This window comes from the organism of the source record quoted next, unplaced genomic scaffold (genome assembly GCF_019419815.1).
Source record: "Pyrus x bretschneideri cultivar Hongxiangsu unplaced genomic scaffold, Pyrus_bretschneideri_v1 Contig20, whole genome shotgun sequence".
NCBI lineage: Eukaryota > Viridiplantae > Streptophyta > Magnoliopsida > Rosales > Rosaceae > Pyrus > Pyrus x bretschneideri.
In genome coordinates this window covers 3664393-3675763 of record NW_025999502.1, presented here as the reverse complement: position 1 = coordinate 3675763, position 11371 = coordinate 3664393, and the positions used below count along the sequence as shown (strand labels likewise).

General features: G+C 35.2%; 1 protein-coding gene across 1 annotated transcript; it reads right to left on the bottom strand.

Annotated features, from left to right (window-relative positions):
- Positions 1-986: 986 nt before the first annotated feature.
- LOC103939953 (phospholipase D alpha 1) lies at positions 987-5456 on the bottom strand. Its single transcript, XM_048583894.1, has 4 exons — positions 5300-5456; positions 4944-5049; positions 2066-3965; positions 987-1654 (listed from the first exon to the last, which is right to left on the bottom strand). The coding sequence occupies exons 2-4, from the start codon at positions 5040-5042 to the stop codon at positions 1221-1223; spliced, it is 2433 nt and encodes an 810-aa protein (XP_048439851.1). The 5' UTR covers positions 5043-5049; positions 5300-5456; the 3' UTR covers positions 987-1220.
- Positions 5457-11371: the final 5915 nt, after the last annotated feature.

Here is an 11371-nt window from a genome sequence, read left to right as displayed (position 1 = left end):
TCCCGTCTATATCTCATACAAGATAATACATATCAACATGTATTTGAAAATAACGTAATACAAACAGATTCTAATATATTTTGACTTTTGTTTAACGTCTCTAACGTTAGGATTGTGGACAAGTCCGGGCGAGGAGGTTGTCACAAGAGTTTGGCACAACCATATGAAAGACATCTATTTTTATGACACGGTTGTATACTACGTTTTTCAAAGTCCTCAGCCACGGATGATTTTGCGCCAACAACTCCCCTTCCATATTGTCTAAGTAATTGATCAACTTGTTTTGTTTGTCAACTTTGGATAATATTTAGGTCATCCCTAGTGAGTACTCCATATACTTATTTTTTAATTTTGGCCCGATAATATTTTAACACATGTTTTATTATTCAGTAAATAATAGACATTTTTCTTGGACTTTAAAAAACAAGGAATATGTGACAATTTTTAATTGGACCATATCAAAAAGTGAGGATATAAAGTACTCACTAGTGAATATCTAAGTATTATCCGTCAATTTTTACTTAGACATGTATCAATTAACTAGATTTTGTATTCAAACCGTACCTTGTGTATAAATCGCACTTGTCCAATCAAATCTTAATTTCCAAGAGCTGATAATACATCTTGATTACTTACTTTGAATCACCACGATTTGGTTCAAAAAAGAAACTAATGCTGAGCATTCCAAGAATTGTGTTGAACACTTGTTCAACTGGTTGACATAATCAAGAACAATAATAACTCTTCCGAACACACAACGTTTTTTGAACTTGAAACGTTTGCTCATGGGAATTTTTGTAATTCTTTGCTTGTGTTCTCAAGAGATGCGTCAATTTCAAAGTTCCCTTCCTTTTTTTTTTTTTTCAAAATTTTCTTTTTATTTCAAAATTTAAGTTTATTTTCTTCATCCAAATGCATAGAAACAAGTGAAGTTCAACGTATAGAATAAAATAGAGAGCACATCAATAACCATAGGGCAACATAAGTGAAGACAACCAAATTACATAACAATAATTAAACATGGTTCATAAGTTCTATCAGTCAGCAAATCACACAACATTACCAAATCACTAACCTGCTATGAACATCCAGCAACTGAAAACATCTATGCAGGCTGTGACACAGATGGACTTATTAATCTACTATCACAAATAGTGGAGTAAAAACAAAGATAATGTAGTAGGTTTTTACTCTGACAAACCAAGTGACAAAAAGCACACTTAGGTAGTAAGGATCGGAGGAAGGTAGTCGGATTTGGCACCAAGAATACGAGCTTTGGTGTCAGGGAAGAATTCAAATCCTGGCAACTCAGCGACAACTCCTTCGCTGGTAACACCAACTGGATATCGAAGCAAGTGACCAGGTAAATCATGTTCAAGAGTTTCACTTGAATATAGATCCCAGTATTTGTCAGCAATCTGGTTCACCTTTGAAATACATTCAACGCTTTCTGGCTGAAGGAAGGCCTCATCAAGCATGCCCATGTGCTCATACCATAGTGCCATACGGAAACCATGGATCTGACCACGTGCTGGCTCCCTGACTGACAGATGATATGGTTGGTAGGCTCCCATTGCTATTTCAGAGTCTCTGGCACCATCCATTGATCTCTGGTTGATGTTGGCAGATCCAATAATTATGTACTCATCGTCAACTGCAGAAACGCAAGAGTGAGTCAATTATGTGCTTTGTGGTAACCAAGATGAGTAGAATATAGAACCAACATTGTCCCACGAGAGACAGCATTATAGTAGAAAGGCTTGTATATTTCTTTCTAGCAGACTATGTAATATATATGAAGCTGTTTGATATAATGATAAACACCATGAAACTGAATATCAAGAAGCAGGTATCAGTCGCTGCATAATCAACAACCAAAACATAACTAAGACAAAGGTCAGCTAAAATTCTAAAGTTTAAACCAAGAACAAAAGTTCAGTGGAGAGTTGGGCTTGCTACATGTGAATGCAGGTGTTGCGTGGCAGGAACAATGTTCATGAATATAAAACCACGAGAAAGATACGTCAAAAGTGAGTAACATGAAGTTTATAAGTGTGCGACTTACCTATCATCATCTTGGTATGAACATAAATCATGAAGCGTCGGGCTTCCTGAGCTCTTTGATAGTCCGAATCTGCTTCTGGTGTCTCTGAGGGTTCATATTCCCCAGGCTTCTTTACCTCCCGATTCCCAAGGCAGAAAAATGTCAAGTAGGTCCGAGGATCCTCCTCGAGACCTTGTGCATCTAATGCGCGCTTAATATCTGCATACATCATATTCATAGTCCTCCTCTGCCAGTCTAATATTGCCTGAACAGATGCCGACTCTGGGATCCCCTCTGGCCACATTGGAACAACAACATAGACAGTAAACCTCTCCCCTGCTTCAATCTTGCTAGCAATCTTAAGTGAAAGCTCCCTTGGAATTACATGCAAAGCGCCAATGTCCTCAGGCTTTATACCATCAGCCTCCCAGGCAAAAGAGCTCCCAAGAAAGTACTGATTTTCAATATAGATGAAATTCTTCGCACGGCGAATAGCATGAATATAAGCATCCTGAATGCTTCGGTCAATGATGTTATCCTTCCCACTAACAAGCCCAGCTTGAGCTGCATCTTCAGGCGTATCTGGGAAGCCAAAAGCCGCTCCTCCATCAATTGATCTGAATAACTGGACATTCCATGTCTCATGGTCATCTGGGAACATAACAGGAGAAGGGGGAATGATGATTTCCTCCAGCTCTCTAAGCTGAACAAGTAAATCTTTACCACCTTGCTTTCTCCACCTCTGCTCAAAGTTAAACAAAACATCCCAAGCAATAGGCCCTTCTAGTCGAGAGTGGATATCATGCCACGGTTCCCTTGGACCACCTTTTGTAATTGAGGCACCAGTAAAATTTGGCTGATGAAAATCATCATGGTGTGCAGTATCCAATGTCCTGAAAAGTGAATGGAAGGGGGTATCATATCTTCCATCACACAGATCAAGACCCCCAACAAAACTAACAATTCTTCTCCTCTCTGATTCTCCATTTGGCATGTCGTGGTCCACAACCACAATCTTCTGGTGATGAGTGAACATGGTAGAGACTTGTGCACCCTGAATAATGCTCCCGCCGCCATCAGGATTACGAGGGCATAAGACACAATGCACATCAGTACCCTGGAAGAACTTTGCAGTTTCTTCATCATGAGTGGCCATCAGTCCATCCTTTTTCAATAAACTAACAGAGGTTCTGTCATCCCAAACAAGCATAAGAACCCTAACACCTTCACTTGCTTTCTTTTTAAGTAATTCACCAATGGTAATCTCTCCACCAGGCTTTGGCCTTCTTGAGTCCCTTACCAAGGAAATTTCAGTATAAACTGACCAACCAGTAATGTAGATCAGGTGCTTTGCATTAGTAATTGCATCAAAGATGTCTTCCCAGCATCTGTGGGGCTCGTAACGCTTGCCTCCAGCAAGAGGAATTTTAGGAATAAATTTATCTGGGATATGAGCATCTTGGTAAAGGGAAACCTTACATCCTTGTCTCTGTGAGAAAAATGTAAACGGAACTCCAGGAAACTTAGGACTCCTTATACCCAGACCCCAACTGCGGTCCTTTGTAACATGGAAAAATTGTAGTTTCACATGTATTTTGGGATTTCCATGGACGGGGTTCCTTTTGTCATCCAAAATTTCAGCCCATTGATCCACTTCTTCCCCCTCTATGAGTTCTTGAACAGGTACATATGCTCTTCCGATTAATGATGCCCCAATAGGATTAGACTCCTTAACAGTAAATATAACATTTGTAGCAGTATGGGCACAGTAAATGTGGAAAGACTCATACCACCTGGGATTAGAGGGCTCTTTCTCTATAACCCTGGTCCTACCAACCCTAGCCCTTTCCAGATCAACGGTTGCATAGAGTTTACTTATTCCTTTGCCAATACCAACAGTCTCCTCAATTTTTCCTGTAATCTGCACAGAAAAAGTTCATATATGAGACAATATGAAGGTAACAGGAAAATGATATAGATGGTTTGAAGTTTCTTGTCTATCAATCTTGTTAATGCCTCCTACAAGCAACCTCAAAACTTTTACTATGCAATGAACATCCAATTTTAAGTGGTTAGAATGCTTCAATTATCTAACAAATGAATAATGACCAAATACTAAAATCTTATGAATGAAGTACAGAAAAGGAGGATGAATATGATGAGAGTTTTGAGTGTCATGTCTGCACTTCCCAGGAAAGGGAAATATCCACGACCCAGAACAGACTTGTTCAGCACCAGACAAAAAATTGTCAACAATTGTATGCATTGCAAAGCATAAAAGACATAGGAGAAGCTATTAACTGCCCAGGAAAAGCAGAAATAAGATAGTGGTTTTTCATTTGTTATCTAGGAAGATCTGTGACCAAACATTTCGAATGAAAGTAAAGTAACCTCCACGAGCAAACAGATTCAAGTAACAGACATGAAAATCCATATAACTAAATAGACGAACTAAATCAACAGTGACCATAATCATAAATGGGCACTGGAAAGGCTAGGCATAAATCTTAAACAGAGAGGTCATACTAGTTACCAATTAATGTATATAGCATACCAGTCGGCAACGAGCACAACAATCTACTACAATTAACATCGTGGACTTAGCATTGTTCATCTGCTCAAAAAAATCCTGGACATCTTTTCATATCTAAATCGAAAATGTCCCGATTTTCTCAATTATCTTCAATTTGAACAACATACACAAGATCGCATTTTATTTTAGTGAAAAAAAATTAGCTAACTATTATACTGCTTGACCACTATAAATTCCAATGATCATTACAACACATACTCACAGAATTATATGGTCATAACACTATAAAATTACAAAAGAGATCAAATCACCCTTACCAGCTCGGATCTCAAATCAACCAAAAAAAAAAAGTCATAAATTATATACCTTGCGGAAGAAATTCCCACTACTACTATGCAACTTATCAACCTCATAGATCGTAGCGTGAAGCGTCCCATGAAGCCACTGGTTTTCTGCCTCCGTCATTTCTCACCTGCACACAATGGTCAACCAAAACAAACAAAACCCACTTCGCATCAGATCCCAAATCCACCAAAAAACCAAGAAATATTCAAACTTTACACAAAACAAACCAGAAACCGATCGGATCACACAGACAAAAAGTACTCAACAAATTATGTTTCCATATTTTGCAATGGTGAGTGAGAATAAAGCTGATCCCCACGAAAAGTGACTGAAAACTCAATTGCTAATCAGAGATGGAAAAGTTGAGAGGCACTCACTTTTTGTGTTTCAGAGAGAGAGATCTGTGAGAGTGTATAGAAGCACAGAGAGCAAAGGTGGAAGAGAGGAGCGCAATGAAGATGTGATCCGGTATTGGCTCAGCGTTGTAATATAAGCTATTCAAAAGTTACCCGTGGAGAAAGATGAATGGTTCTCTTTTTTTGTCACCTTTCTTTCCCTTTCGTCATGATTGCCTCTCTGTGAAATTTGCTTTTAGCCCCTTCTTTTTTTCTAATTTTGCAGTCACCTTCGGTCACATTTCCTTTCTTTTTCTTTTTCAGCGCTGGTTTGATATTGCTGTGCTTTGAAAAAAAACTACTTCTGCTGTGTTGTGTAAATAAGCAGCTATGAAATAAAGCAGCAGAGGGTTTAATAAAATTTTTTGTAAAAGTGCTTTTGAAAAAAAAAAAGCAGTATTATAGTGTTTGGTAAACTTTATGTAAAACATATGTGAAAAAAAATCGATTTTTCAAAGCTGAGTTTTGCAGCTTCTTGTTTTTGGTTTTTTTTCACCCAAAACTATGAAAAAAAGTTAAAGCTGAATGTTTACCAAACACAAAAATAGCTCCCAGCGTTTTTTTATACTAATTTTTTTCAGAATCACCTCACTACCAAATCAAGCCCCAATCTTGCTAGAGTACATGTTGGGTTTCAACATATCTGAATTTAGTCAAATTGTTACGAAGAGTGTGCTTCATAAGTTCAAATATTTCTCCCTATATTTTAAATAAATTTTATATAATTAGCATATAGTTTATTAAAATAATAAAATGTTACTTGTAATTTGATTTATGTTATTAATAGTCTGACTCGCTACTAGCATTTGAGCCAATGATAAGCTTTTGATACCTTCATTACAGCAAATGATTAAGTTACAATCTCATTTAGAGTGATTAATTAAGATGTGGGAGTAAATATCTACTAGTATACACTTTTTTTTTCTGATTCATAAAGTGAATTATTATTGGCACTCCAAAAATCTCATTCTATACTTCAAACTTTCTATATTTGAAAAGAAAAATATATTTGTGAGGAATGTAGAATGAGATTTTTCGAGTACCAATAACACTTCCCTTCATATATACACTCATTAATTGTAATACGGAGCATCCTTTAGTAAGAAAAAATGTGCTCCATAATTTTGTATATCTTGAGTATTTTATACGGGTGGAATTATTTAATTTATTAATCTTCATTTCAAGATCACTCTTAACAAAAAATCATTTGAAATCGTTTAGTCATCCAAACACATCAAGTAAATAGATGGTTCATCATGAATATATTGCATAGAATGTACATTGTCAATTTGTTATATACATTTGAATGACTAAATAATCTCCGATTGAAATGATTTTTTGCACGAGTAATCTTCCAACGAAAATTAAGAAATTGAACGATTTTGATTAGAAATTTTGTACGGTCAAGATACGTTATTCACAATGGAGGATGAGCTCATTCCCAAAGGACCTGAAGGCTAGGAGAAAGTGCTTTCATTTTTTTTATATTACAAGCAATTTTACACTAATTTACACAATTTCAACCCTAAACTAGGCTGAAGAGGAAAATTTTAAATATCTGTCACATCCCGACCCGGGGCGGATCACTTCCCGGGCCCGCTTCACTACCGTAGCACGATATTGTCCGCTTTGGGCTTACCATTCCCTCACGGTTTTGTTTTTGGGAACTCACGAGCAACTTCCCAGTGGGTCACCCATCATGGGATTGCTCTAGCCCCCTTCTCGCTTAACTTCGGGTTCCCACGGAACCCGAAGCCAGTGAGCTCCCAAAAGGCCTCGTGCTAAGTAGGGATGGGAATATACATTTAAGGATCACTCCTCTGGGCGATGTGAGATGTCACAATATCAGCGTATAAAAAGACACTTTTAATTTCTTAACAAATTTCTTGTGAACTATTTTTTAGTATGGAAAACTAATAAAATAAAATTCAAGTATAGTTGTAAATCTCATCTCCTTATTTGTATAAAACAAAATGTCATCTCTTTTTTAATAAGGAGAAAATTTTCATTGTGACTGGAATACGGGTGGTACACCATATGTTTTTATATAAATGGTGGGAAATTGTATATTTTAAGTTATTAATTTTTAACACATATCTCATCATTTGTATAGTAACATGTGATGTACTACTCCGTGTCCGATCACACTAAAAAAATCTCTCGTTAATAAGAAGAAAAACAAATTTCATTCTCAAAGGGCACTAATTTTAAGGTTAATAAGCAATGTTCTAAAAAACGTTAGGCACTAGTCGGGAGACGAACTAACGCCTAGCACCTAGGCGGGATCTAGGCGGATTTAGGTAAATTTATTGTTTATTTTGTAAATAAATGCATATTGACACATAAAAAATTATACTTCTATGAAATTCATGAATAAAATAATAAAATAATGATAAAATACAAAAAGAGTATCTAACAAGTTCAAAATTTAAAAACACATTAAGCATATATACCATATAACTTAAGACATTTTGAATGATTAGTAAGTTAAATTAATCGAAAGCTTGTTCATAAAAGTCCACGTGTGAGGTTTGGCACCTCCCCTTCGCCCCACTTATTCAAATCAGATTGGATTCCAAAAGATGGAGCCATTTTTACGCCTTGGAAAGCGGACGCATTATTGTTTTTGGATTTTCTTTTCCTCTTCTTCCTTGGAAAGAGAAAAGCCATTAATGTCTTGAATTTTTTCCCTTTTCCTCTTCTTCTCCTTCTCTGATTACTATGTTTTTCCATTTCTTTTTCTTCTTCTGTTGCTCTGTAAATTTCCACAACATCCTCTCTTGCTTCTTCTCCGAACTACTTCATGCTTCCAAGGCGCTCGCTCTCTCTCTCTCTCTCTCTTCGAGCCGCCAAACAACCCAGCGTCCGCACAAACCTCGTCGATTTAAGAAACGATTTTGAATTAATCGCGGTGAAGCACCGTCGCCTAGGCGTCCACCTCAACCATTTTTTAGAACAATGTTAATAAGTTGCCATGGACTAAAAAAGAACTTTCCATGATTGTTGCCGGCTTCAAGTTTTAGCCATGTGCATTCGACTAGTTTAATTGTCAACGGTGAATAGGCTAACAGTACGGAGATCAAATTTTTTGGACTTAGGATTTTACCTGAATCTTCTTTTGTAGTTTTATATAAGTGGTGAGAAATTGTATATTTTAAGTTATTAATTTTTAACACACATATCTTATTATTTATATAGTAACACATGATATACTATTTCGTGTTCGATCAAATTAAAAAATCTCTGGTTAATAAGAAAAAGAAAATCTCATTCTCAAGAGGCACTAATTTTAAGGTTAATAAGTTGCCATGGACTAAAAAGAACTTTCCATGATTGTTGCCGGCTTCAAGTTTTAGCCACGTGCATTCGACTAATTTAATTGTCAATTAGCAAAAAAGATAACAGTATAATTTTATTGGGATCATTTTTTGTACAGATCCTAACAGCATACTTAATCATCGTATATTGTGCAATCTTAAATTATTTTAATTAATTATTTAAAATTAAACACAAACAGTACTAAAGAAAGCATTAATCGAGAAGGACCTTGACAACAAATTTTTTAAATCAAATTAACAAACCAAACAATGTAATTATAAATAATTAAATTATTAACTTATTTATTTCTGATAGATGATATATTATTAAATTATTAACTTATTTATTTTCGATTGGTGATTCTTATTTATTAAATAATTTAATGTAATTATAAATAATTAAATAACCTTGTTATTTATTATACTTTTTGCCACCTAAACACCTAATTACTTGTTTTCATTAGTTATTTGATAGAAATCAGATCTTGCCGACAGAGGAGGTGACCCACAATTTCATCTGCCGCGTTCCATCATAGCATTGATATGCGGGCACCTAAACCTAATTACTCGTTTTCTTTATTTTCTTATTTAACGTCGGATATGTGTGTGGATATATGTGGATAAGCATGGCCCACATCTATTTCGCGCCCACATTGCCCCTGCCGCGTTCCGTTTACTCTACTCTACATCGCTCTCACGGTTGACTCCGCAACACGCGGCTATAACACGCTTTGCAGTCCCCACATTTTCGTATTTTTAAACGAAATTATTTATGCATATTGTCGGCATATTTAACTAAATAATTGTTATTTAATACTATTTTTTAGTAGTATTTTTCTTCATTCATAAGTGAGAAATCTTAAATTCGATTATCGTTAAAGATAAATTTGAACCACATTATTATTAATTAATTATGATGCTTAGCTTACTCTCTTACTTCTCCAGTGTAGATATTATCGTTTGTTTCAAAAAGAGAGAGGAGAGAGAGATAATTATGATGTGTGTTTTATTTCACTCATTATGACTTTATGTACAGTGGTAGGAAGATAAATTTCTTACCACAATTGCATAACTCTAATAGGATAATATCTAAAGATATGATATGGTGAATTCTTAATAGGAACCGATCACATTCCTAAATTCTTATAACTACAACGATGCACATATTATTTTCCCAGGAGCATTTTTGTACACCACCATAACTGTGGTTTATGTTCACCATAATTATGGTGTATGCTCACTATACGCTTAATCAATTGACACGTGTCTTTCACCTAACTCTAGTTAGTTACTTTTTCAATTTTGAAAAAAATTAACCAATATTAAATGAAATGACACGTGTTAATTGATTAGGTGTATGGTGAGCATACACCATAGTTTATGGTGGTAAGCAAAATATGCTCCCTATTTTCCCCTTTTTATACCTTCTTTCTTCTTTTTAACTACTGATTTTCATCACTCACAAGTTGTAACTTGTAAACAACAGATTTTAAGTTTGACTCATATAAATTATGATATTTATGTTAAGTTCGATATTATTTAATGAAAAACTCACCTTGTGGTCTCCCATCTCCCTTAGAGTACGAGTGGTTCGGATTGGGATCTCGAACTGAAACCCAAAACCCGAATACCAGACCAATCATTTTCAGGATGAGACTTTATAACTAGAAACCGAATTGAATTTAAGAAAACTTCTTTTCAAGATTTTGGGCTGTTCGGGATTATTACAAATGAATCCAACATGAACTAAAATCTAGATAGGAATCACACAACAATATCGCATCAAGTCAATATATACAACACAAATAATCAAAAGGAAAGAAAAACTATGTACAAAGGTTGAAACATGGACCAAGGTTGAATGACAATAGCCAAAGAAAAATGAAAAAGAAAACTTTCAGATTAGCACAGAATCAAACCAAAAAGAAAAAGAAAATCCCCAAATCCTCATTTCTTCCGACTTTAAGCCAGCCACTAGTTTTACGAAAACCCCAAAACCCAGAAACCCACTTACCAAAAGATTCTAGAAGAAAAACACTCAATTGAATACCAACATTCATATCCAAACACATAATATTTCAAACACTCAATTGAATGCCAACACCCATACCTAGAATTTCTAGAAACACAAAATCCCTTGATTTAAAAAACGATAAAAAAGAAACCAGAATACCCAAATCAAAATTCATACCTTTAGCTTGTGCTTGACTTTGTGTGGTTTGCCTAATTTACAATGGACGGTTAAGATATATCTAAACCAATCCAACGGACCAAGTAATTAGTAAATTATAAATTAAAAATAATATATATATATATATAATATTGGTTTGATTCAGGGTTCTCAAATGATTACAAATAGGAGATTGAATACCATATCGAAAATTTCGGTTCGGTTTTAGAACGGGATCAAAACGGTTCGGAAATTCGAATTTTTTTTTCCACCCCTACCTTAGAGTATAATCCCATGCCCTTATACTTAGATGATGATGATGATTGATGTAAAAATCACTTTATTCTACAAAAAGGAAAGTTTTGTTAACAAATGAAAGGACGGTGAATAAAAAATTATATAAATATGGTTTGTTGTAGGACTCAATTCTATTTCTTTGCTTTATCTATTTGTATTTAATTTGTGTTAATTAAATTAATTTGAAATAATCGAAAGCGACTTTTACGATTAGAATTTCAAGATTTCTGATTATTTTTAATCTGAATCCCGATCAAAAGAATCAATGAC